Here is a 26,967-nt window from a genome sequence, read left to right as displayed (position 1 = left end):
GAACTGATTGTTCCTTCCTAAGTGGAGCACTTTGCATTTCTCTTTATTAAACCTCATCCTGTTTACCTCTGACCATTTCTCTAACTTGCTAAGGTCATTTTGAATTATGTCCCTAACCTCCAAAGAAGTCGCAACCCCACCCAGTTTGGTATCATCTGCAAACTTAATAAGCGTACTCTCTATCCCAATATCTACATCATTGATGAAGATATTGAACAGTACGGGTCCCAAAACAGACCCTTGAGGAACTCCACTTGTTATCCCTTTCCAGCAGGATTTAGAACCGTTAACAACAACTCTCTGACTACGGTTATCCAGCCAATTATGCACCCACCTTATCGTGGCCCTATCTAAGTTATATTTGCCTAGTTTATCAATAAGAATATCATGCGAGACCGTATCAAATGCATAATCCTAACCACTACACATGGGCTACATCTTTACAGCAAGAGTAGTTCTGTGTTAACATGAGGATAGCTAACTCCATGGAACAGCCTAGAGAAGAAATGACCCTAGTATATTTTTGCCTTGATATAGCTAGTGGAGGTGACCCATATCTTTCCCACCTGGTGCTGATTGACATTCTTGGCACGTATTGCCATGACTCATAGGTCAAAGGAGTTGATAAAAAAATCCACAGGATTAATCCTTCAAAAGGGAAAGCTGTAAAGGGCAAAAATGGGCAACTCTCTTGAAGTGCCTGAGCCCATAGTGACACAATCAATGCAATCAGCCTCAAAAGTCACTACATGGGAATTAACAAACTTTTTTTTCCTTAATATTTTTGCTATGATTTTTATTGCCCTTGTGGATCTTCTGATGTGCAACAAGGTTTGAGTTCTCAATGAAGCTTTTCCCACACTCCGTACATATATAGGGTCTCTCGCCTGTATGGATCCGCTCATGCCTGATAAGGTGTGAGCTGTCAGTGAAGCTTTTTCTGCACTCACAGCATTTGTAGGGTCTCTCTCCTGTGTGGGTTCTTTGATGTCTAATAAGGGCTGAGCTCTGAGTGAATGTTTTCCCACACTCACAACATTCATAGGGTCTCTCTCCTATATGGACCCTCTCATGTCTAATAAGGGAGGAACTGTCAATGAAGCTTTTCCCACATTCACAGCATTCATATGGTTTTTCTCTTGTGTGGATCCTCTGATGCTTAATAAGGGCTGAGCTGTCACTGAACCTTTTTTGACATTCTGTGCATTGGTAGGGTCTTTCTCCTGTGTGAATTCTCTGATGTCTAACAAGGGCAGAGCTCTGGGTGAAGTTTTTCCCACACTCACAGCATGCATAGGGTCTCTCTCCCGTGTGGAGTCTCTGGTGCCTAACAAGGTGTGAGCTCTGGGTGAAGCTTTTCCCACACACACAGCATTCATAGAGTTTTTCTCCCTTGTGGACCCTCTCATGTATAATAAGAGTTGAGCTGTCAGTAAAGGTTTTCCCACACTTGCAGCATGCATAGGGTCTCTCTCCTGTGTGCATTCTCTGATGTGTAATAAGGGCTGAGTGGTAACTGAAGTTTTTTCCACACTCAGGGCATATGTTGTTTCTGTATCCCATGGGCATTCTCTGTTGGACTGTGGTTTCTTGGAGGTCTTTGGATTTATCCACTTTCTGCCTTTGCTGGTTTCCCTGCTGCCTTTCTGGCCTGTACTGACTCTTGCAGGTACTCTCTGGCTCACAACTCCTGGGCACATTCACATTAGATCTTTGTGATAATGCCCTGGGTGTTTTCACTCGATCAGCATCTTCCTGGTGAGGATTCTGCTCTGTATTCTCATTCACCATCCCAGCACCTGCTGGGACAGAAGGAGAATCATCAGAAACTGAAACTGGAAAGAGAAGAGCAAATCAAAGTAAGTGTGGGAGACACAGAAAAATCAGGAAAGGAATTCCCTAAAAACTTCCTTATAGAAGAAAGCAGAAGGGGATACATTCTGCTGCCACATTCTATCCAAAGGAAGAGAGGTGAGGAAGGGACCTGAGGGACAGGAAGCTGTGACTGAAATCTTCAATGAAGATTCAGCGCTTGCATGGAACAAATGCTGAGACAGATTGCTCACAAGGTCTGCAGAGAATTCCACTCCTTTCCTTCAGGTATTGGCAGATTCTGAGTTGGTTTAATGTTTCCTCACCTGTGGGGATGCCTCTCAGGATTTCTCTTTCCACTAAACTCTGGAGATCTGGAACCCATGGCTCTTCCCCTCGTTCCAGCTGGGAGATCACATCAGGTTTTGAAACTAGAATCCCTGCTCAAGGGAAAGATAACAAATGAGATTGGGTGAATTCATGAGACGACTGTCACGAAGTTTAAACTCAGCTCATTTGAAAGCAGTAAAATCCTGAGCCTGGCTCCAAGGTGCTCAAAGGTGCAGGACACTCTGCTTATGGGGGATTTAACTTTCCCTAACACTGCTGTAACCGCACATAGCCAGGCCATTTTTCCGAAAAAACTGCAATTATGTCCACACTGCAATCGTGTTCTTTCAAAAGAAAATTGAAAGAACAGAGGAGTTTTTCTGACATTGGTAAACCTCTTTATATGAGGAAGAAGCCTTTTCCGAAAGAGCTCTTTTGGAAAAAGTGAGTGTGGATGGGGAAGAGGGAGTTCTTTTGCAAGAAGAGGAAAGAGGAAAAAGCACAGGTGCCCTTGTGGCCATTCTGCCCATAGTAATCACAGCTTACATGCGAAATAGCGTCCATTCAGTCTGGACGCTATCTTTCGAAAAAGCAGATTGCTTTTTCAATGCACTTTAGCAGTGTGGATGCTCTCTTTTGCAAGAAGTTTTTTTGGAAGATGTCTCCCAGAAAAGCTTCTTCCAAAAGAAGCCTGCAGTCTAGACACAGCCCCAGAGATATATCCATTTTTCCTCTTTGCTGCCCGACCCTCTGAACTGTGGATTTACAACTAAAGGGGGCATTTTGAACAATGGAATGAGGACCTTCCAACCTTTTGAAAGTTACCACAGACACTTTACAAGCCAGCAGCCTATTCCATCACAGCTACAAACCTGATACAAGGACATTGCAATTATTTGTATGTATATGATCTATTAACTTCTTATTCTTTCTATTATTATTAAATGCTTAGTTTTTAGTTACTAAAAGATTGATATAAGCATGATTATTGGGTAAGATCTCAGTTATATATTGACCTGGCTAAATGGCTGATTTCTTGAGATTAGAAGGACCCTATATTTGATAAAATTGGTTTTCAGTAACCACTCTTATAGAGTCCAGTGTCTGGGTGGTGAGACATAGGCTGGAATAAGAACATAAGAGCAGTCATTCCGGGTCAGTCCAAAGGTCCATATTGCTGAGTATCCTGTCTTATGACAGTGGCCACTGCCAGGTGCCCCAGAGGGAATGAACAGAGCAGGGAATCATCAAGTGATCCCTCCCCTGTCACACATTCCCAGACTCGAGGATTCGTGAACACTTTGGCTATGCCACACTGCACAGTTATTTCAGAATAAGCTATTCTGGAATAGTTATTCCAAAATAGCTTATTTCGAAAGAGCACATCTACACTGCAGGGAAGTCTCAAAACTACTCCGAGGCAGGCTTCCCTAATGTAGACCTGCTATCTCGATTTAGAGCCCCAGGAGGAATAACTTAGAATGGCCCTGGTGAGGAGCTATTTTGAAATAGCGGAAGTAGAGTGTCTACACACACCTTATTTCGAAATAACTATTTTGGAATAGGCGTTATTTTTTGTAGAATGAGGTTTACTAAAGTTGGAATAAGCCGTCCATTATTTCAAACTTATTTCAAAATAATGGAATTGCTGGGTAGATGCTTGCATAGTTATTTTGGAATAATGGCTGTTATTCCGAAATAACTTTGTTGTGCAGACACAACTTTTGAGTGGACAGTGGATCAGGGATTGGATCCTGCTGTAGTGGAGAGATCCTCAGATATGAGGTCTGGTATAAGGTACCTATGTAAGGCCTACAACCTAAGCTAAAATCAGGCCCTGTTGAAATAAAGCAAAGTTAGCAAGAATCTGGCTATGAGCAAAAGTTGAGCCTCATTGCAAAGCAGATGCCTTCTTGCACATTCACTGTCCAATAAGTGGACTTGGAAAGAAGAAGGCTGGTGTTGGAAAAGCACAAGCACTCCTAGGTACTCAAAATTCACATAAACACATAATGAAGGGGTCATACCAGAACACACCGTACAAAGTTATGGTATAAAAACACTCCCCAAAGATAATACAAGGGTACACTGACCCCTCCTAAAGAGAAGGGCAGGATGACAGGGTAATGGATAGAGATGTTTTGTGCTAACCCCCAAGTATAAGTGAAGGGTGGTAACTAACCATGTCAGAGGGGTAATACTTAGCTTATTTTTATCAGTGTATAAAAGAGGGGTCATGGAAGGGGTCATAGCATTATTGGTCGGAGTATAAAAAATGGGTCTATTACAGAGTAGGTGGCTGAGGTTCTGTGGCCTGCAAGGTGCAAGAAGTCAAAAGAGATGATTATGATGTTCCCTTCTGACCTTAAAGTCTATGGCTGTGTCTAGACTGGCAAGTTTTTTCGCAAAAGCAACTGCTTTTGTGGAAAAACTTGCCAGCTGTCTACACTGGCTGCTTGAATTTCCGCAAGAACAATGACGATCTCATTTAAGAAATCAGTGCTTCTTGCGGAAATACTATGCTGCTCCTGTTCAGGCAAAAGTCCTTTTGCGCAAAAGCTTTTACATCTAGGAAATGTAATGCCTGTTTAACCACTTTACTGCAGAGTGAAGGAGGCCCAGTGCAGCCTCATGCTCTTCCAGCATGTGGATGGTATCCAAACTTACACCTCTGAAGTTTATTAAGTACGCTTATTAAGTTTGCAGATGATACCAAACTGGGTGGGGTTGCAACTTCTTTGGAGGATAGGGACATAATTCAAAATGACCTTAGCAAGTTAGAGAAATGGTCAGAGGTAAACAGGATGAGGTTTAATAAAGAGAAATGCAAAGTGCTCCACTTAGGAAGGAACAATCAGTTCCATACATACAAGATGGGAAGCGACTGTCTAGGAAGGAGCATGGCGGAAAGGGATCTAGGGGTCATAGTGGACCACAAGTTGAATATGAGTCAACAGTGTGATGCTGTTGCAAAAAAAGCAAATATGATTCTAGGTTGTATCAACAGGTGTGTTGTAAGTAAAACTTGTGAAGTCATTCTGCCGCTCTACTCTGCACTAGTTAGGCCTCAGCTGGAGTACTGTGTCCAGTTCTGGGCGCCACATTTCAAGAAAGATGTGGAGAAATTGGAAAGGGTACAGAGGAGAGCGACAAGAATGATTAAAGGTTTAGAGAACATGACCTATGAAGCCAGGCTTCATGAACTGGGCTTGCTTAGTTTGGAAAAAAGAAGATTAAGGGGGGACATGATAGCGGTTTTCAAATATCTAAAAGGGTGTCACAAAGAGGAAGGAGAAAATTTGTTCCTCTTGGTTTCTGAGGACAGGACAAGGAGTAATGGGCTTAAAGTGCAGCAGGGGAGGTTTAGATTGGACATTAGGAAAAAATTCCTAACTGTCAGGGTGGTCAAATATTGGAATAAATTGCCAAGGGAGGTGGTGGAATCTCCCTCTCTGGAGATATTTTAGAACAGGTTAGATAGACATCTGTCAGGGATGGTGTAGACGGAGCTTGGTCCTGCCTTGAGGGCGGGGGGGGCCGGACTCGATGACCTCTTGAGGTCCCTTCCAGTCCTATTATTCTATGATTCTATGATTCTATGAAAGCCACAAAACAAAGAGATAAAGTATCTTTCAAACCTGTAACGCAGCCTTAACTCTGCCCCACATCAGACAGTAGTCACTGGTAATGATTCAGTACATGTGGTGCAAAGGACAACCATTAGCAAGAGAAGAGGCAGATTCTTCATTCTTGTAGCCTCCAAGTCAGACTGGAGGCCTCAATGAATGATGATTTAGTCAAACACAAGGTATTGGGCTCAGTACAGAAATAACTCCACAAAACTCTATGGCTTGTCGAATGGGGTCGAATGAGTAAAGTCTTACCAAATTCAAGGTCCATTTTGATCAATCCACAGTCAGAGAATTTTTAAATGGTAAATTTAATGATTTCAGCTATTTAAATCTGAAATTTCACAGTGTTGTAATTGTAGGGGTCCTGACACAAAAAACAGCTATGTGGAGGTTGCAAGGTTATTGTATGGAGGTTGTGATGTTGCTACCCTTCATTCTGTGCAGCTGCTTACAGCAGCATTGCCTTTGGAGCTGGGTAGCTGGAGATTGCGGTGGCTGCTGGCCAGGAATCCACCTCTGAGCAAAACTACCACCAGCAGCAGCAGCGCAGAAGGAAAGATGGCCTGGTCTGGCATTGCCACCCTTACTTTTATGCTGCTGTCTGCAGAGCTGGACTCTCTGGTACACTGCAAGCAGCAGTACAGAAGTAAGGACAACATGGGTATGTCATTGTCCCCCTTACTCATGTGCTGCTTCTGGCAGGGTGCTGCCTTCAGAGATGGACACTCGGCCAACATTACAACCATCGCTCTCCAGCTCTCCAGCTCTGAAAGCAGCACAGAAGTGAGGGTGGCAATACTGTGACTCTTCTAAAATAACCTTGTGATCCCTCTGCAACTTCCTTTTAGATCAGGATCCCCAATTTGAGAAACACTGGTCTGACCTATGAAATCCACATGGTATAGGCTAAAAGCAAACAGCAGGCTAGATTTCACAGTCCATGATGCATTTTGTATGGCTGTGAATCCGGTAGAGCCCTACAGATGAGACAACCTGGCCTGACAAACCTATCAGTCTGTCAGACTTGAAAAAGGACTATGAGAACATGCCATTGTGTGTGTTGTGTTCCCCAGACTGAAATACCAGCATTTGTCTGCCTGCCCCTCAGCTGTGTGTACTGGGTCTGCTGTCGCTGTCACTGAAAAGTGGCAGGATTAGGGTTTCGATTAGGATGAGAAGTTTGGCAGAGCTGTGATTGTGGTGTGAAGAGAGGTGCATGTGAATCCTGAGGACCAAAGTCTGCCTCATCTCCATGCTGAGTGGTATAGACTGGATCAGTGAAGGTGCACAAGGATGCGTTGTTGTCATGAGGATAGCCAGCAGGCAAGTGGCCAACATGCTATTGGTCTCTAGGGTTTCCAGAGGGGTAAGTGAAGCAATGGGTCAGAAGGGATTCTCAAGGGGCGGATAAATGGAAGGTAAGATTCTGCAAGTCTGAGCTATCTGGTACAAAGATAGCTCAGTGTTTGCATGCTGGCCCGGTGGCGATGGCTTCCATTCTCTAGGCCTAAACCCAAGTTCTGCCTTAGCACAGAGGTTAAACATTGTGTTGTGCTGCTCCCATGCTCTGTTCCCAGCGTGTTCTGTAGCATGGGATGGGACAGTGCTAGTGTGTGTGTCACGGACATGTTGGGATGATGTGGAAAGAGGACAGAGTAGAGGTTTCATTGTGGGAGTGACATATACCATAAATCCTCTTTTCCCCTTCTAAGAACAGCAGGAACAGGACTCCTTACCCAGCGAGGACATGTTCTTGTAGTTCTCCTGCATGACGGCTCTGTAGAGGGCTCTCTGAGCAGGCTCCAGCAGAGCCCACTCTGCACTCGTGAAATACACAGCCACCTCCTCGAAGGTCACCGACCCCTGAAAGAGTAAGAATCCAACACTCAGCACATGCTGCCCCATTCACAGCCTCACCATTCATAGGGGCAAGGAACCAATCAAAGGGAAGCTCTGGGAGCTCACAGTCTACAGAGTCCTAACCCCACACTGCACAGAACCTGTAAGACACATCAGGATGAGAGAAGAAAGAAAGAGAAAGAGAATCCCTTGTCTCTCAGACTGAGAGGGAAGGGTCTTTACATTACTCACACCCCTACAGGGTTGATACAGGAAACAGAACCTTCCAAGAGCTGAGCTGTTCTCAGTGTCTGCCTTACTGGGCTGTGAGCTGTGAACCCAACTCGGTGCCATTGCTGGTAGAGACTGGAGAATCTGACTCTGCAAGCCATGGTGGTGGGGTACCCCAGAAGTGGGCTCAGTGGTATTTCAGCACATCAAGTGACAGTCTCAAAGGTATATCTGTGATCAAACCCATCACGCTCTGTTCCTAGAATCTAGGCCCAGATTAAGCAAGTCCCTCGCAGATTTGTTACATCCTGTCCCCTTCCTTTTCTCCATCCTGTGTATTTCCTGCCACTCACCCACCTCCAGACCAATCCCCCCAGAAGTTCCCACATCTTATGTAGTCAGTGCCCCCTCCCTCAAGCAGGAACCCACCAGCAATCCCCCAATAAACCCTACCTGAACTGCCTCTACTGCAGCCATTTCCCTTCCCCATCCCATGGCAGGATGAGATGAGCTGGAGCAAAATATGGACATCATTCTGCAGCCTGTCAGGGCAAGAAGAGCACACTGCAAAGCTATTTTAGAATATCAGAAGTATCCCGAAATAGCTATTCCATGTCTATTGAAGCAGCCCGTTGTTTCAAAATAACGGGCAGTTTATTCTGACATCCTGGTAACCCTCATTCCACAAGGGTTTAGGGGAATTTCAGAGTAGTGAGTTATTTTGAAATTTGGCGCTGTGTAGAAATAAGCCATTTTGAAATAACATTGAAATAAGCTATGCAATTTGCATAGCACAAATTGCGTAGCTTATTTCGAGCTAAGGGTGTAGACACACTCTAAGGTGTCACAGGATTACTTGTTGTTAAAACAGAGCTCAGGAGAGCAGGCAGGTTCTCAAAAAGATAATATTAAAGGCATAACTGCAAATTATCCCGATCCAAACGTAAGAGTTCGAGGCCAGTAAGGCAGCTGGAAATAAAAAAGAAACCTTCAAAAAATGGAAACATGGATGAGTCCAGAAAAACAGCACAACCAAGTAGAGACAAGATCAAAAAGGCCAAAGCACAGAATGAGTTACTCCAAGGAACGGACATAAAAGGCGCTAAGATCTGGTTCTGGAAGTACATTAGACTGTCTATACTAGAGACAGATGTCCCAATGCAGATGCACGGCTGTAAGATTCCCTGCCTAGTCACTCTACGCAGGTAGGAGGGAACTCTCCCATTAACATAACTAAACCACCCCCAACAAGTTGAGATAGCTATGTCGGTAGGAGAACATCTCCTGCTGCCAGAGCACAGTCCACATCAATCCTGTTGGTGTGATGGGGCATACCTATCCCAACATCGCCCCTCCAGGGTTAACCATTCATTGCAGCCTGAGGAAGCCATGCCCCTTCACCTCTTCTGGGCATTCTTAGCCTGGAGGCAAAATATCAAAGTGATGACTCCACCACGTCCCTTCCAGTCCTACAGTCCTATGATTCCAGGCTGGGGAAATGCTGGATCATGTCAATGCAGGGCAGATCTGGCCCCTCCCACCAGAACTGACCCTACCAAAGCTTTCTTATTAGGGTTGCCAGATACTTTCACAAAAAATCCCGAACATGGCAGGGAAAAAAAATTGGTTGAGCAAAATAAATGAGGAGCCAAAGTTGTTGAGCAAAAAAAAAAAAAAAAAAAATCACTCGGAGTCTCCAGACTATGCGTTGATGTTGGCAGAGCCTATAACTGCCCTACGGGGCTAGCATCAGCTGGAGAAAGTCCTCGCCTGGGTCAGTCACAGAGGAAGCTTTAATTATAGTCACTTCCCAGCCGCAGCTGCTAAACCTGATCTCTCAGATTACAGGAGGGAGGGAGGAAGGAAGGAAAAGGGCAAGTTCCTCCATGCCTTTAGCAGCATCCAGAATTCTCCATTGAGAACAGCTAATAGAACCACCTCCCCATCAGCGGTGGATATATAGGCCAGGGCGAGTAGGGCAGCTGCCCCGGGCCCCGAGCTTCAATAGGCCCCGCGCACACGCTACTACCTGTCGGCTGTGGCTGTAGCGCATGCGCGAAATTGTGCTGCCCTGGGCCCCGCAAAACTCTCATCCGCCCCTGCTCCCCATAGGGACAGATGATCTAATTTGCCCCCATGTTAATCTGGAGTCAATTCTTGTTCTCCTTTGCAGTGAATATGGATCAACACTGGTTTCAAAGGCCATGTCTACACTATGCAGAAGATTGACGCTGCCACGGTCGATCTTGTGGGGTTCAATTTAGTGGGTCTCATGAAGAACTGCTAAATCGAACTCAAAAGGTGCCCCCCATCAGCGCTGTTACTCCTGCCCCTCACGGGGAGTAAGGGAAGCAAATGCTCCCATCGGCCTCCCACTATGTGGACAGTACAGAAATTCCATTTAAGATACATCGACTCCAGCTAGTTAATGAACATAGCTAGAGATGCGTATCTTAATTCAATTCTCTGCTGTAATGTAGACCAGGCCAAAGAGACCAGAATCATCACTCAGGAGGTATAAAGCCAAAATCCTTTTAAACCGGCCATTGTTGGGGTGGAGGAGGCAGGGATTAACCCTCCAGTTTCCTTCTCCATCCCTAGAATTCAGATGGACTCAGGGAAAATTTTCCTTTTAAGACCTGAAAATCCTGCAGTTTCAAAGGGAAAAGAGAAGCTAAATCTGCCATGATTTTATATCCGAGTTAGGAAATGGATAAAAAGTTACCACCACCCGGAGCCAACCATTCACACATGCAGAGGGAGCCCTGGGGGAGCTTCTTTTCCAGGAGAATGGAGGAGACTAAGTAGTTCGGAAATACCCATGATCTGTCACAGGCTCCCAGAAGTGGCTGCATCTCAGTGCTGCAGGGAGCAATCCTTCATGGACACCTTTGGCCGTGGGGCCAGGGACACTACTGGTGAATGGGCTGATGGGAAGGTGAGAGGTTAATCCTGCAGCATAGAGATTCGCAGGCAGGCAGTGCACTGCCTGGGATAGGGAGGAACCAGTTACCCAGATAGCAGCCCCCTGCACAGCTGTGCCATCTATGACCAGCCAACTTTCCTGTGAACAACTGGCAGCCACCGATCCCCCAAAGACAGGGAGGCCTTGGGCTTTGATGGGCATTAAATTGGGGGCAACTCTCTTTCACTGGCCCATATTTTTAATGGAGATAAAAGGGGAAATAGAGAATTCTAAAAGGAGCAGAGATAGATTATTTACAGGCAGTCCCCGGGTTACGTACAAGATAGGGACTGTAGGTTTGTTCTTAAGTTGAATCTGTATGTAAGTCGGAACTGGCGTCCAGATTCAGCCGCTGCTGAAACTGACCAGCGGCTGACTACAGGAAGCCCAAGGCAGAGTTGCTCTGCCCCGGGCTTCCTGGAATCAGCCTCTGATCAGTTTCAACAGGCTGAATCTGAACGCCAGTTCCGACTTACATACAGTTCAACTTAAGAACCCCAGGCATCCCCAAGTCAGCTGCTGCTGAAACTGATCAGCGGCTGATTCCAGGAAGCCCAGGGCAGAGCAACTCTGCCTCGGGCTTCCTGTAGTCAGCGCTGGTCAGTTTCAGCAGCGGCTGACTTGGGGACGCCTGGGGCAGAGCAGCTGAGGTGCTGCTGGGTTGCTCCAGTAGCGCCGCTCCTCGGTGTTACTGGACCAATCCACCAGCACCCCAGCTGCTTTGCCCCAGGCATCCTGATTCAGCCGCTGCTGAAACTGACCAGCAGCAGCTGAATCAGGACACCTGGGGCAGAGCAGCTGGGGTGCTGCCGGGTTGGTCCAGTAGCGCCCAGAGCGGCGCTGCAGGACCAACCAGCAGCGCCCCAGCTGCTCTACCACAGGCGTCTGGAGAAAAGCCTGGACTGCTGGGGGGGGGAGGGTACTAGCTGCGCGCCCCCCCCCCCAGCAGACCAGGGAGACGGGGAGCAAAGCGGAGCAAAGCCGCGGAGCACGCCGGCAGCGGGACAGCCGCAGCGCGTCTGGGCTGTCCGCTGCCCGCATTCTCCGTGGCTTTGCTCCCCGTCTCCCTGGTCTGGGGAGACGTGGAGCAAAGCCGCGGAGCATGCGGGCAGCGGACAGCCCAGACGCACCGCGGCTGTCCCGCTGCCGGCGTCCTCAGAGGCTTTGCTTTCCGTCTCCCTGGTCTGCTGGTCTCCAGCAGACCAGGGAGACGGGCAGCAAACCCCGTTCGTAACTCGGGGACTGCCTGTATATCAGAAATTATCCCCTCAAAATCTCCACTGGGAAGAATGACTCAGGGCTACCATCTCCCTCATGGGAAGGAGGAGTTGCTGAAATTAAAAAAACACGGGAACATCCCCCAGACCCGAGAGGATTTTTAAATTGACATTTCATAATGACATGGAAAAAGAACAAATCTGAGATTGCCAATCTCCTATTCACCAATGGGGGAGAGACACAAGGAATTTTGGATCCATTTTCTGAAATTAAGAGAGGAAAACAGGGAAAGATATGGGATTTTATATCAACAGCTACATAGGTAAAGGACTAACATTGGGGTGAACAGCTTCTTCATATTTTATAAATAGAAAACGGGCAACATTTGTGAGAATTCTGTAGCAATACTCAAGACAAGGGCCAAATCTGGGGACATTCTCTGTTAATCATACATTAACACTATCGAGACAGGGAACAAGCGGATGCATATAAAATCAGTAATGGATAAATGAAAAGAAAAGGGGGGAATGTTAGTGTTTTTTATATAAATCTTTGATCTGGCCCCTCCCACCAGAACTGACCCTACCAAAGCTTTCTTATTAGGGTTGCCAGATACATTGAGGGCAACTACAATGATCAGAGGTTTGGAAGAGGTCCCATATGAAGAGAGGCTAAAGAGACTGGGACTTTTCAGTTTAGAAAAGAGGAGACTGAGGGGGGATAGGATAGAGGTCTATAAAAGCATGAGTGGAGTGGAGAGGGTGCATCAAGAAAAGTTCTTCCTTAGTTCCCATAATAGAAGGACTGGAGGACACCAAAGGAAAGGAATGGGTAGCAGGCTTCAAACTAGTAACAGAAAGTTGTTCTTCACAAAGCAAAGAGTCAACCTGTGGAACTCCTTGCTGCAGGAGGCTGTGAAGGCTAGAACTAGAACAGAGTTTAAAGAGAAGTGAGATAAAGTGATGGAGGTTGGGTCCATGGAGTGGTATTAGCCAGGGGGTAGGAGTGGTGTCCCTGCCCAAAGTTTGTGGAAGGCTGGAGAGGGATGGCACGAGACAAATGGCTTGGTCACTGTCTTCGGTCCATCCCCTCCAGGGTCCCTAGGGATGGCCGCTGTCGGCAGACAGGCTACTGGGCTAGATGGACCTTTGGTCTGACCCAGTACGGCCATTGTAAGCTCAGGGCTCAGGGTCGGGGGTCTCAGTGGACCACCTTGATTTTCATGCACACCTGCTCCTGGGTGGCCAGGCTGGCAGCTCTCCTGCCCTAGACGGCCACTTTCCTGTGCCTAGTGCGGAGGTCGTGGACGAGGTCCACGATGTCCACACTAGACCAGGTGGGTGCCCGCCTCTTGCAGTCCTGGGCAAGCTCCCGGGAGCCGCCAGCCTGGTCCCGGGAAGAGGGGGAGAGCTGGGGGGCATCGGGTGGCTGCCTCGAGCCGTGCCAGGTGCAGGGTCTGCTAGCTGGGTGCTGGCAGGCTTGCACCTGGCACGGGCACCGGAGCCAGCCCGTGCCCCTTTAAGGGGTCCGGGGCCGGGAGAGGGACAATAGAGTTTCCCTGGTGTTGGCCAGCATGGCCACCAGGGAAAGCTGGGGAGGGCTAGCCTCCCACTAGTTTGAATTAAGGGGCTACACACCCCTTAATTCGAACTAGAAAGTTCGAACTAGGCTTAGTCCTCGTACAATGAGGTTTACCTAGTTCGAACTAAGCGCTCCACTAGTTTGAATTAAGTTCGAACTAGCAGAGCGCTAGTGTAGCGCCTATCAAAGTTAATTTGAACTAACGTCTGTTAGTTCGAATTAACTTTGCAGTGTAGACATACCCTAAGGCAGGGGTAAGGAACCTTTTTTGAGTGGGGGGGCCACTGACCCACAGAAAAATTAGTCAGAGCCCACACCTAAGTGAGAAGCAGGAAAAAAACCCACCCCTCACTCATATGGCTCCTGACTGAGAAAGAGAAAGATACTTCCCACATTCCCCTCACAGCACACCAAAGCCGGGGGGGGGCAGCTAATAGATTTCGTATGCTCCAGCCCCATAGAGGAATGGCGGGGAGGATGGAGTGCCAGCATGGCATCGCCAATGCTGGGGGAAGCCCCGAGCCTCAGGGGCCAGATACAGGCAAGCCGGGCACCGCACCCAGCCCCCAGGCCTTGGGTTCCCCACCCCGATCTAAGGGGATTTTATACTGAGTCAGGAAAGTTGGAAAGTTCAATAAACAGACAGCAATGGTCCCCCCATGCTAGTTCCAAGGGCAGCAGGATGCCTTTGGTGAAGCTGCATTAAAAAGGCAAGAGAAGGGGTACAGAGCAGGAAGGCTCCCTGGCAAAAATAAGGAGCAGCAGCAGGGGATGGGCAGGGGACAGGCAGCTGGTGACTTGAGGGAGTTCCACTGGGCACATGGGCAGGCATCAGCTGGGACTGATGAATTCATTGACCGCACTTGCTCCTGATTCCCATTGCTCTCATACCCTGTTGCTGGCAGAGAAGCACCGCTCCCACCCACCCCCCATCGCCATCCCAGAAGCAGCCCTCTCTCAGGGCTCTCCCAGGCTGTGCCCCTAACCCAATCTCCATTTAAGAACTGACATATTTTCCCATCTAAATCCGGACAACTGGCTGCAGATCAAAGAGGTGGGGAAAGATTCCAACTCTGAGGGTGCATCTAGACTGGCAAGATTTTGCACAAAAGCAGCTGCTTTTGCGCAAAAACTTGCGAGCTGTCTACACTGGCCGCTTGAATTTGCGCAAGAGCACTGACTTTGTAATGTACAAAATCAGTGCTTCTTGCACAAATACTTTCACGCTCCCACTCAGGAAAAAGTCCTCTTGCGCAAGAGGGCCAGTGTAGACAGGGAAGAACTGTTTTGCGCAAAAAAGCCCCGATGGCTAAAATGGCGATTGGGGCTTTCTTGCGCAAAATCGCGTCTAGACTGGTCATGAAGGCTTTTGCGCAAAAGCACTTTTTGTGCAAAAGCATCCGTGCCAATCTAGACGTGCTTTTGTGGAAATACTTTTCCGTTAAAAGTATTTCCGCAAAATCATGCCAGTCTAGATGCAGCCTGAGATTTTAAATGGACCTTTAAGAATTGGTAAGAACATGGAGCAAGGTCTGAGGAGAACAGAGAAGGGGGCAGGAGCCTCGCAGAAAGAGAGGAAAGGGCAGGTGGATTTTATACCTGTGTGTGCTGATTAGAAAGGAAAGGAGAAGATTTATCAGATAAGATTTCCTGAACATCCCCCAATCCTAGTGTCATGTGGTCTCCCCTCTCCCTGCTCCCCAACCTTCTGCCTGCCCAGAGACAGATCAATCTGCCCCAGTTCACAGGGTCTGGTCTATCCCCTCCCTCTCTGTCTGCTTTTTCATCCCTCCCTTTCTGACCCCTGCAGATGCACAAAGGTGGAAGATGCCCAGGATCCTGGTTTCTTTTCCCAGCTGAATTCCAGAAGCCTGAACATAAGAATGGCTATATTGGGTCAGACCAAAGGTCAGTCCAGCCCAGTACCCCTGTCTGCCAACAGTGGCCAATGCCAGGTCCCCAGAGGGAGTGAACAGAATAGATAATGATCAAGCAATCTCTCTCCTGCCATCCATTTCCACCCTCTGACAGAGACTAGGGACACCATTTCTTACCCATTCTGGCTAATAGCCATTAATGGACTTAACATGAATTTATCTAGTTCTCTTTTAAACCCTGTTATAGTCCTAGCCTCACAACCTCCTCAGGCAAGGAGTTCCACAGGTTGACTGTGTGCTGTGTGAAGAAGAACGTCCTTTTATTTGTTTTAAACCTGCTGCCCATTAATTTCATTTGGTGGCCCCTAGTTCTTACATTATGGGAATCCTGACTGGAGCTGGGGCCACTCAGCCCCCTGCCATAAGCATATTAGATACAGGGGAGCAGATTCCCAGAAGCTGCAAGACTTGAGGCTTTGTGCAGAGAGCCACTTTCCTACCCCTTTCCACGGTCTCCTGGATTTGTCTGCAGGCCCCGACCCCGGCTGGGGCAGGGAGAGCCCCGGGGTCTGCTCCCAGCTTCACAAAGTCCCCACCACCACTAGGCACAGAAGGGTTAATGTAGGAGTCTCCCCAGCACAGCATCCCCCACGCACACAGCTGGGCATGGAAGGGTTAATGCAGGGGTCTCCCCAGCACAGCACCCGCCCCCACGCGCACACACACACAGCTGGGCATGGAAGGGTTAATGCAGGGGTCTCCCCAGCACAGCACCCGCCCCCACGCGCACACAGCTGGGCATGGAAGGGTTAATGCAGGGGTCTCCCCAGCACAGCACCCGCCCCCACGCGCGCACACACACAGCTGGGCATGGAAGGGTTAATGCAGGGGTCTCCCCAACACAGCACCCGCCCCCACGCGCACACACACACAGCTGGGCATGGAAGGGTTAATGCAGGGGTCTCCCCAACACAGCACCCGCCCCCACAGGCGCACACACACAACTGGGCACGGAAGGGTTAATTCGGGGCACTCCCCCCCCCCAGCACAGACTTGCCCCCGCTGGGCATGGTGAGGCTAATGCAGGGCCCCCTCCCGCTCCAGCACAGCCGCTGCTCAGCCCTGGCTCCCGGCTCACAAAGGAGGAAGCAGCATCTTGTAGTTACCGAACCGCCGCTTCACCGTGTCCGATCTCCGGGCTTTGTTCTCCTGGCTCCTGCCTCCTCCCCGCACCAGCCCCGCTCCCAGCCCCAGCCCCTTCCTGTGCCCTGCAAACCCCGGCCGGGCTGCAGCGCTGCCTGGGACAGGGGCTGTCTCAGGCTGAAACTAACCTGGCCTGGCCGGTTTTCTGCTCCCCCCGGTCTGCCAGCCCCAGAGCTGCGGGGGCGAGGAGAGTGAGAATCCCCCGGGGGACAGGGAAGCGACCGTGGGAGTGTGGGAGGGGGAGGTCCAGAAATCGCACCGGATCAATCTTCCCTTTTTCTTTCTAATCAGCAAGCACGGGTAGAAAATCCACATCACCTTTCCCCTCTTTCTGCCTGGCTCCTGCCCCTTTCTCTGTTCTCCTGAGACCTTGCTCCCTGCTCTCTTTGATTCTCTGCAAGCCAGTGTCTAGTGAGTCGAGTCCCTGTGTCCCACTGGAATTCACCCAAGGGTCTCCTTCCCGCTGGTGACCAGCCTGGCTGAGAACTGCAGAAACTCATTACTGCCGCCGGTCCCCACCAGTGCCCTCAGGAGTGGGCCATGACTGCTGTTACTTTCTCTGTTTCACAGGGCAGGAATCAGGTCACTGAGCCGTGGGGAGTGGGGGGACACCAGGAAAAGTCTCACATGGACTCTGTTCAAGGACTAACCAGAGATTCCCCCTCATTGTCTTGTTATGTCTTAATCATGTTACCTTGCTGGTGTCAGCGTGGCCCCAATACAGAGCAAAAGAAGGTCTGGGCCCTGGAGATTGGATTTCCCATGCAGGAAAAGCCAGTGCTCAGAGCAGGGCTGGGTGCAAGAGTTTTTGATGCCCTAGTCAAACTATGACTTTGCTCCCCCTTCTCCCCCCCCCCCCCACATTCCATATAGAGAAAAATGAGAAATCTAGAATGCAATCTTACCTTTATTTACTGCGCATTTGAAATGAACAATGTAAAAATTAAAATGTTTTGTTGACTTTTTTCTACTTGTTATTAATACTAACTCAATTATACTATCTAGGGTAAAACGCTCCATAGCTCACACTTTAAAGCTTTAACCATTTTGAGGTACAAAGTTTCTGGTCATCACTATAAACAGTTGCATTTCAAGTTACACCTGTCTTCCTTCCAAAATAAATGGGTTTTGGGAAGCAATGTTCATAGCTTCATAGCTTTATTCCTTGATACTAAACAAACATGAATTAATCAAAATAATTAGTACGAATGATTAAATGTGGAAAGAGAAAAATTGTGATTTTGAAATGGCCAGAGCATATAGTGCTCTACCTGTTGAAATTTTTCCTGGCAAGGTACTGCACGTGCAATCTGGAACATTTTAATTTATTTTATCATGTCAATGTTCACTTAAAACTATTAAAAAATTAAATGGCCAGAATGTCTATTGCTATCAAACATTATTGCAATTACAATAGACAGGAATATATATGTTAAGAGGCATTTGTTAACATTAGCAGTCAGCTGTTCGAAAATCAGGGTTTTACTATTACTTTAACAGTAGTAGTCTACAATAAGCACACACTCTTAATCTTACAAGTATTTGTGATTCTCCTTTTACAATTTTGTTAAACACTCTTACCAAAATTTTCAAGTCCAACACAATTCAACTTCTTCATGGGCAAAGTATCTTCAGGATCATGGCTCAGCACATGACAGGACAGCTGCTGTGGGTCACTGACAGGCCTTCACAAAGCAGCGAGCTCCTGAGAATGACTGAACTCTCAGACCCCACTGCCAGGCAGCAAACCCAGCAGGTGCTCTTTTGAAGCTATGCCATGATACATTTTAACTGTGTCTACATCCACAGCCGTGTCTCACAATGTGAAATAAATAATGTAACTCAACTTCTGACATGGCAGTGATGTCAATACAAGTACAATATTTGATGCTTTCATTTAGAAGAGAAACATATTAATATGTGTCACTGTGACGGAGCCCCCCAGGCTTTATGAAATGGACTTATGGACACAAATATGCATAACTCAAAGATGCTTTGGACAAAATATCTCATGTCATCTATTTCAATAATCTGCTGGATCTGTATATTATATTTTGGTGTATGTATCATTCTTGTGTGTAAAGTTAGATAAATGGAGTATAGAATGGTTTATGGGTTTAAATGTGTAAGTGCAAGCCATCAGGGTGTTTCCCTCAATGTCTGTGTAAACAGACTCTTTTGTCCTTTGCAGGGCCGGCCCAAGGTATTCTGGCGCCCAGGGCACAGGTGCGTGGCACTGCCCCTGGGCGCACGGCACATGCGCAGGCCCACCTGTGGGGAGCGGGCCCGCCCCCCTAGGGAGTGCAGGGCTGCTCCTGGGGCATACGGCGCATGCGCAGCCCAGCTACGGCCGCTGGCGCACAACCCGGGGCCCGCCCCTAGTTGTCGCTGCTGGTGCGCGCGCCGGGCTGTGTAGGGCCCCGTGGCCTTGGGGGAAGGGCATTGCTGGCCGGCACCACAGGGATGCTGGCGGGCCAGCGCTGCAGGAGCTGGGCACGTGGCGCCTGATGGCAGCTGTAAGGGATGCCGCGCGCCCCTTACAGCTGCCATCAGGTGCCCCCCCATCAGTTGGCGCCCCGGGCAGCTGCCCGGCTCGCCCATGCCTCCGTCCGGCCCTGGTCCTTTGAGTCCAAGAAATGGTTGGTCTTAGGAAGTCAAGTGACTGGGTCTGACCAGGTAATTTTCAATGTAAGGGTGAACTATGGAAACAGAATTCCCACCCAAAGTGGAGTCTATAAAACAATGGAGGAAGCTAGCTTTGTCTTTGGCTGGGATGGCATACCCAAGAGGATAACTAAAGAACCCAGAGAAAAAGGCACTTCCCTGGTTTGGAGACTTAGCTGGAATAAGAACAATTTTAGGTTAAGTGTATAATAAGTTTTAGGGTTTTAAAACTAGCTCTGTATTTCCTGTTATTTTAAAATTTGTAATCTACTTTGCTCTGTTTGTTTTCATTTGCAACCACTTAAATCCTACTGCTTGTACTTAATAAAATCACTTTTATTTACTACCAAGCCCAATGTAAATAATTGTTAGCTGGGGGAGTAATCAGTGTGTACATCCTCCTTCCATTTTTAAAGGGGCGTACCTATATAATTCACTTGGGGTTCTGATCCCATTTGGGGAGTGGATTTCCCTGGAAGCTGGGCCCCAAACTGCATTTTTCTCAGACCTGAACAGTTTCAGTGACTGTATTGATGCTTGAGGTTGTTGGGGAGGGAGCAGTGATCTCAGCTCTGTGCCTTGGCTGGGGAAGAGCAGGTGATCTGGAACGGCAGGACAGGGTAATGAGAAGCCCCAGAGAGCAAGGAGGCAAGTGTCAGTGGCTTTGTCAGCACCCTGGGAAGTGCTTCCAAGGGGTCTTCTGTGACTGCACCCTGTCACAGTCATGTTATTGGATTTCAGTAGGAAAATGCAGATCATGTTGCACCACTGTTGTGTGTTTGCTCCAAATTCTGTACAATGTGGGCCAAGTGAGGTATCTAATGAAAGCTTTTGCTTTGCTGACTCTGTGTATGCCACTCATAAACATGTATAAGTTTTGTATGTAAAACTATGAATATGGGCTCTTTACTTTTTTTAAAAATGTTTTCTATCTGAGAGACTGCAGCAAGCGAGGACAACCTATTATGAGGGGTGGTTATTCAGTGAATAGCTACGCTGCATGGACAATAGCTCTTAAGTTGCAAATAAACACCTGAGGAAAACTGCTGGGAACCTGCAAACCAGCAGGTACCCCATGACTATTTGCATAGAAAGGTCATGGACAGATTAATTGATCATGTGATCAGTTCTATTTTGGGAGGTCCCATCACTCAGGAGAATAATGGAGAGGTTACGGAACTGGGTGAGGGAAAGTTATTCTGCAAGGGCTGTGGTGTTACACTTGCAGAAGCAGAACTAGCAGAATCTTACTTGGGGGTGTCAAGGCTTTTTCCCCACTCTGGCACAATAAATGCAGAAGTGAGAGCCCACAAAAGTACCCCAAAACATTCTCTTTCCAGGCTTTGGTATAAAACTTCCCCCCAAAATCTTAAAAACCTAGATTTTGGGATTAAAATCTACCTCCACCACCCTAGTAATGATAAGGAAACCAGGGAGAGACCACTTGGGAAATCTCAGCCCCTAAATTAAAACCAGGACACAAAAATTAACCAATACCAGGTTAATAAAAAGAAAAGAGAAAGAACTTTTATTATCACCACAATATTCCTGTTACAAGCATAATGACTACATGGAAAAGTCACCAATTAATAAACTCATGGGGAATTTCACCATGAGCCAAAACTTAGTTACAAAGGAGAGAAAACCCCGTTTTTAAATGCACAAACATCAGATTTCCATTCCCAAACCATAAAACAATAAAACCTAATGGATTTATCTAAGCTTTACTCTACTTACAGATAGTGAAGAGTCTTTTCTTGGAGAGAGAGACATATCTCCCTCCCTCAGTGTCCGGAGAGAAACTGCCCAGGGACAAAGGAGGGAAAACCCCAAAATTCCTTTCTCCCAGTTTGAAATCCCTATCTGCATTCCTATTGGCTGACTCTACCTGACTTAGGTATAGTTAACCTCTTAGTCCCAATTGGCTAACACTCATGATCATGATGGGGGATAACACAATATACTGCTCTGCCAGCTCCCTGGCCCGTGCGCCAGGTCTGGAGCTGGATTTGATCCGACAGCTCATGGTGCCAAGGGTGGGCCAGAGGGTTGCCTCTGCCAGCCCCAGGGGAATCTGTTAACCTGCTGCTCCCTGGAGAACCAGTTAACCATTTACATCCCTAATATGAACTAGGGATGTTAGAAATCAGTTATTTTAATAACCACATATAGGGCCAGTCCTAACCAATTGGCATCATTTATTTGTGTTGATCTTCTCTTGTCTTTCTCCAGTTTCTCCACGTTTCCTGAAATACAAAAGCACTTTTTGCGCAAAAGCATCCGTGCCAATCTAGACGCGCTTTTGCAGAAATACTTTTAACGGAAAAACTTTTCCATTAAAAGTATTTCCGCAAAATCATGCCAGTCTAGATGCAGCCCCAGTGTTTAAAGGCAGAGCTGACTAGAATCAATTGAGAGTCCTTGTCTTGCCTCTGTGATTGCTTGAGCAAAACTCATTGATAAAATCTTGTCTAGACTGACCTTTGACTCAACATGCAGGCGACGTGTTGAAGGGGAATGCAAAGGAGGCAATGGTGGGGAGGTACCATATTACCTAGTGAAATCATTGGTGCTGAAATCACTAAGGACTGGAATTTGACCACAGAACTGACACTTTCTTAACAAAGACTCCAATTTTGCTATTTAAAAAGTAAATCAATGTAACAGAAAGTTGCAACGCTCTCAGGTAACTTTTTAAAAATCAAACTTTAAACTTTATTGAAAAGATTGGATAGTTTGCAATTGAAAATATTTGACCTACACTTAAGGCAACTGATTGAATTTTGTGTAAAATTTTTCATAATAAAGGATGACATTTTTTTTGGAAAATATTCAACTATATTGATACACATTTTGATCAGATCTACTTTTGATGTGATATTTGTGTGTGGTTGTGGTTTGTTGTGTGGGTGTCTTTTTGCTCAACAAAAAATCCTGGGTGGTGGGGCCCCACCAAAACTGTTCGAATTGGGCCCTGCACTTCCTAAAGCCAGCCCTGGGTGGCAGGAGCAGCCACTTTAAAAGTAAGATAAATTTACCTGTTCCTCCAGTGCCTGGCTCTGCAAGCAGTGGGGGTAGGGGTAGGGGGTTGATTGGGGCGGGGCGCTCCTGGCACTGGGGATGCCTGGCTCAGGGTGAGGGGTAAGTGCATTGGGATGGGGGGGCACTAGGAGGGCCTGGGTCTGAGGCAGGGGTGAGTACATTGGGGGTTAGTGTGTGGCTCCAAACTGGAGAGAGTGGTACAACTTTTGCGTAACAACGTTGGTCTCCCCCACTTTTTTTTTCTATACAGAATTTTTTCCCTGGGGGGGGGTTCAGTATTTTTTGTTAAACCATCTGGCAACCCTAGCTATGTCTCTCGGGGAGCGGGACCACACCCAGTGCACTCCCCATCCCTCTCCTGGGCTATGTCTACATTGGCGGGTTATTGCACAAGAATGTCCGTTCTTCTGGAAAGCGTCCACACTGTCCACCGGCTCTTGTGCAAGAAGATTTCCAGTATGGCATGGTAAGAGAGGGCATCTTGTGCAAGAGCTACACTCTTTTTTAACAGGTGTAAGCTCTCTTGTGTAGGAGCTCTTGCGCAAGAGGGCAGTGTGGAAGTTCAGCAGGGGTTTCTTGTGCAAGAAACCCCTATGGCTAAAATGGCCACGAGTGCTTTCTTGTGCAAGAGAGGGTCCACACTGCCATGGGCGCTCTTGCGCAAAAGCACAGCTGGCACATGGCAGTGTGGATGTTTTCTTGTGCAAGACTTCTTGCACAAGAACCCTTGTGCAAGATGTTCTTGTGCAAGAAACTCCCAGTGTAGACATAGCCGTGGGGAGCCCCACACTACTGCCTCCGTATCAGGTGGCAGCAGCACAGGGAGGCAGGTGGCTCCTTGGCACACTCTTCATTTAAAACTCAGACCCACGGACTGGAAAGGAGCCAGCCAGCCAGCCAGACTGAATTTTAAAGGCAGAGCATGCTGGGGGGCAGGGCTTGTTGCAGTTAACCATTAACAGATAAGCAGCTGCTTGTCATTTAACCCAGTTACCCAGGCAATGGAGGCGGGGACAAACTCTAAGACAGAAAACAATGGAAATGCCTATCAGCTGTCTACACTGGCCATGAGTATTTGCGCAAGAACACTAACTTTGTACTGTACAAAACCTGTGGTTCTTGCACAGTTTAATGCTCCCGCTCAAGGATAAGCCCTCTTGCACAAGTATTCTTGCGCAAGAGGGCCAGTGTAGACAAGCAAGTTAATTTCTTGCACAAGAAAGCCCGATGGCTAAAAATGACCATCAGAGCTTTCTTGTGCAAAAGAGCATCTACACTGGCATAGATGCTTTTGCGCAAAATCTTGCCGCCTGTCTACGAGAATTTGCGCAAGAACACTGACTTGTAGTGTACAAAATCAGTGCTTCTTGCGCAAATACTTTCACACTCCCGCTTGGGAAAAAGCCCTCTTGCGCAAGAATACTTGCTCAAGAGGGCCAGCGTAGACAGGGAAGAACTGTTTTGCGCAAAAAAGCCCCGATGGCTAAAATAGCGATCGGCGCTTTCCTCCGCAAAATCACGTCTAGACTGGCCACGAATGCTTTTGCACAAAAAGCACTTTTTGCACAAAAGCATCCGTGCCAATCTAGACACGCTTTTGCTGAAATACTTTGAAAGGAAAAACGTTTCCGTTAAAAGTATTGGCGCAAAATCATGCCAGTCTAGATGCAGCCTTGGAGACAAACTGCACCTCTGCGAGCTGCTGTAGCAGGCAGGCGGGCGCGGAGGGGGGTGGGGGGGGGGGCATCACAAGGAAGCAGCCCCAGAGAGAACTTTTCAACAGCTCCATTTTGGTGTCTTTATATGCCCCGCCCTGCCAACTTCCAGCAGCTTCCGCCCCGCCCCTGGCAGCCTTCCGGCCCCGCCCCCCAACACTCTCCCCATCCCGCGGCTCCGAGCCCCCCGCCATCAATTCCCTGCGCGCGCGCCGTGTTCCAACCGCCCTATCGCCTCGCAACGGTCCGCCGCTCGCGCAGTGTGTGGTGCGTCATTTCCGAGCCCTGCTACGCTAGCGCTGGAGGGGGAGGGGCGGAGAGGGCAGAACAAAGTGCTGGGTCGGAGCCCCAGGTGAGTGAGACTCCGGGGCTGGGGGAGGGGGCGGGGAAAAGTGGAGCGGCCTGCGGGAGGATCCGGGGGTGGTTGCAGCGTTTGCAGCCTGCCACGGGAGGTGTCGGAATTGCCCTGTTGGTGCCGCTGGCCTCTCACTTTCTGGGGGTGTTTCCCCGTTGCTCTCAGTGTCGCACGCGGCCTGACATCCAGGGGGACCCCCCCTCCCCGACTGTCCCCTTGTGCTCTGCTCCCCCGCTGCTCACGTGCCCCTTTAACGCCCCTCAGAGGCGGGGTCCCCCTGCCCCCCCCCCCCCCGTTGTGTTTGCTGCAGCCATTTGTCCTTCTCGGGAGAGGGGGTGGGGGGAATGGCTGCCCTGAGTCCGTCCCCAAAACATGCCTGGCGCTGGGCTGGGATGGCAGGGCGGCCCTTCTCTGCCGGGGCGGGGGAGGGAGGAGCCAGTGTCCCCCAGGCTATGCAGCATGCCAGGGCCCTGGTTACCCCATCCCTGCCCTCTGGCTGCAGACACAGTTCATAGGAACATAGAGACCTCAGGAGGTCATCAAATCCAGCCCCCTGCCCAAGGCAGGGCCAATCCAACTAAATCAACCCAGTCAGGGATTTCTCAAGCCGGGACTTAAATACCTCTAGGGATGGAGATTCCACCACTTCCCTAGGTAACACATTCCAGTGCTTCACCACCCTCTTAGTGAAATAGTTTTTCCTACTATCCAACCTGGACCTCCCCCACTGCCACTTGAGACCATTGCTCCTTGTTCTGCCATCTGTCACTACTATGAACAGCCTCCCTCCATCCTCTTTGGAATCTCCCTTCAGGAAGTTGAAGGCTGCTATCAAATCCCCCCTCAATTGCCCTCAGCCACCTGCCCATCCCTCACTGCTGCCCTTTTCCCTATTTGCAAGGGCCTTCTAGCTCCCTCACCCTCTGAAACTGGTCCCCTAAGGGCACTGTGCTGCCTGTATGGTCGGGGGTGGGTGAGCAGGAACCATCCATTTTTGGTCAAGCATTGAACACACTCATAAAATCCATTCAAATATTCCTCCTCTTTCTGTTAGTTATTTCACATCCATATGTACACTCCTCAGTTCTTGGTGTTCATGTCTCATGTTATCAAATACAAAGTTGGTGACATATTTTTCTCTGCAAATCTCACAGATGAATATAAAATACCTGCAACATTTGCCTCATTTTCTATCTTATCTATTGCTATTTGAATATGGCATGAGATTTTTTTTCCTTGTTTCTCTGATAAAATAATACTAAGAAAAATCTCTGATTTATGCCTAATATGCCCAGACACTTGTACAGGCAGTCCCCGGGTTACGTACAAGATAGGGACTGTAGGTTTGTTCTTAAGTTGAATTTGTATGTAAGTCGGAACTGGTACATATTGTAGGGGAAACTCTAGCCAAACATTTTTTTTAGTTTTGGATAGCATAGGGAAAGGTTAACTCCCCTCTAATGTTTGTTTTGCTGTCTGTTCCCCTGTTCAGAAGATTTCACATCTATTTCTGTCCCTGTGACAAACTCAGGACTAAAGGAGTAACTCATCAAATACCAAACAGCTCTGCACCATGCTTTGAGCTAATAGCTTTATTTCCACACACCACCCAGGGTTCTAGGAGGAGGGTCGTTTTTTTGCTAACACAATGAGGCCAGCACTTTGTTTGTTTTGGTGGAGTCTTTGTTTGCCCAGGGAGCCCAGCATGTATAGGGGGTGGAGGAGCGGAGAGGCTGCTTTTGTCTGCTGTTCTGCAGCCTGTTGCTCAGGGGAGGGGGGCAGCCTGTTGCTGGCTTGCGTGCAGGCTGCGAGGCCGCGGGGGGGGGGGGGGGCCGCGGGCGTGGGGAGGCACTTTTCCTCTGCCCGGCAGCTCTGTGGGACCCCAGTCGGAGCTGGCCCGAGGAGGAGGAGGTGGATCCTAGGACCCAGGTGAGCGAGCCCCGGGGACGCTGCTGCGCTCCGAGCCCGAGCCCGGCATGTATAGAGGGGAGCAGGGGCAGAGAGGCTGCTTTTGTCTGCTGTTCGGCAGCCTGTTGCTGGCAGGGGGGGAGGGGGGGCGTTCAGGCGGCGAGGCCGCGGGGGGGGGCAGCGGGCATGGGGAGGCACTTTTCCTCTGCCCGGCAGAGCTCTGCGGGACCCCAGTCGGAGCTGGCCCGAGGAGGAGGAGGTGGATCCTAGGACCCAGGTGAGCGAGCCCCGGGGACACTGCTGCGCTCCGAGCCCGGCATGTATAGAGGGGAGCAGGGGCAGAGAGGCTGCTTTTGTCTGCTGTTCGGCAGCCTGTTGCTCAGGGGAGGGGGCAGCCTGTTGCTGTTGGGGGGGGGGTGGGGGGTGTGTGTGCAGGCGGCGAGGCCGCGGGGGCGGGGGGGGGGGCGTGGGGAGGCACTTTTCCTCTTCCCGGCAGCTCTGCGGGACCCCAGTCGGAGCCGGCCCGAGGAGGATCCTAGGACCCAGGTGAGCGAGCCCCGGGAATGCTGCTGCGCATGTGCGGGAGTTGCCTCAC

The 26,967-nt window shown here is 48.8% G+C and overlaps 1 protein-coding gene across 2 annotated transcripts; it reads right to left on the bottom strand.

Annotated features, from left to right (window-relative positions):
• On the bottom strand, positions 1 to 16,731 carry LOC102463552 (uncharacterized). Of its 2 annotated transcripts, none has more exons than XM_075907180.1 (5): positions 16,652 to 16,731; positions 8,298 to 8,386; positions 7,511 to 7,637; positions 2,139 to 2,252; positions 1 to 1,802 (listed from the first exon to the last, which is right to left on the bottom strand). In XM_075907180.1, the coding sequence occupies exons 2-5, from the start codon at positions 8,376 to 8,378 to the stop codon at positions 757 to 759; spliced, it is 1,368 nt and encodes a 455-aa protein (XP_075763295.1). In that variant the 5' UTR covers positions 8,379 to 8,386; positions 16,652 to 16,731; the 3' UTR covers positions 1 to 756. The 2 variants fall into 2 exon arrangements, with proteins under 2 accessions (XP_075763295.1, XP_075763296.1); XM_075907181.1 differs by having other exon boundaries at positions 4 to 1,799.
• Between the last annotated feature and the right edge of the window lie 10,236 nt (positions 16,732 to 26,967).

The sequence above is a fragment of the Pelodiscus sinensis genome, chromosome 24 (genome assembly GCF_049634645.1).
Source record: "Pelodiscus sinensis isolate JC-2024 chromosome 24, ASM4963464v1, whole genome shotgun sequence".
NCBI classification, from domain to species: Eukaryota; Metazoa; Chordata; order Testudines; family Trionychidae; genus Pelodiscus; species Pelodiscus sinensis.
This window is presented reverse-complemented; position numbering and strand designations above follow the sequence as displayed.

Excerpts from the sequence above, each read along its gene's own strand:
- LOC102463552 (XM_075907180.1), bottom strand. The coding sequence starts at position 8,378 with ATGATGTCCATATTTTGCTCCAGCTCATCTCATCCTGCCATGGGATGG. Across the intron at positions 7,638-8,297 it reads CTGCAGTAGAGGCAGTTCAG|GGGTCGGTGACCTTCGAGGA; the intron begins GTAGGGTTTATT and ends TTACTCTTTCAG. Across the intron at positions 2,253-7,510 it reads CAAGAACATGTCCTCGCTGG|GGATTCTAGTTTCAAAACCT; the intron begins GTAAGGAGTCCT and ends TCCCTTGAGCAG.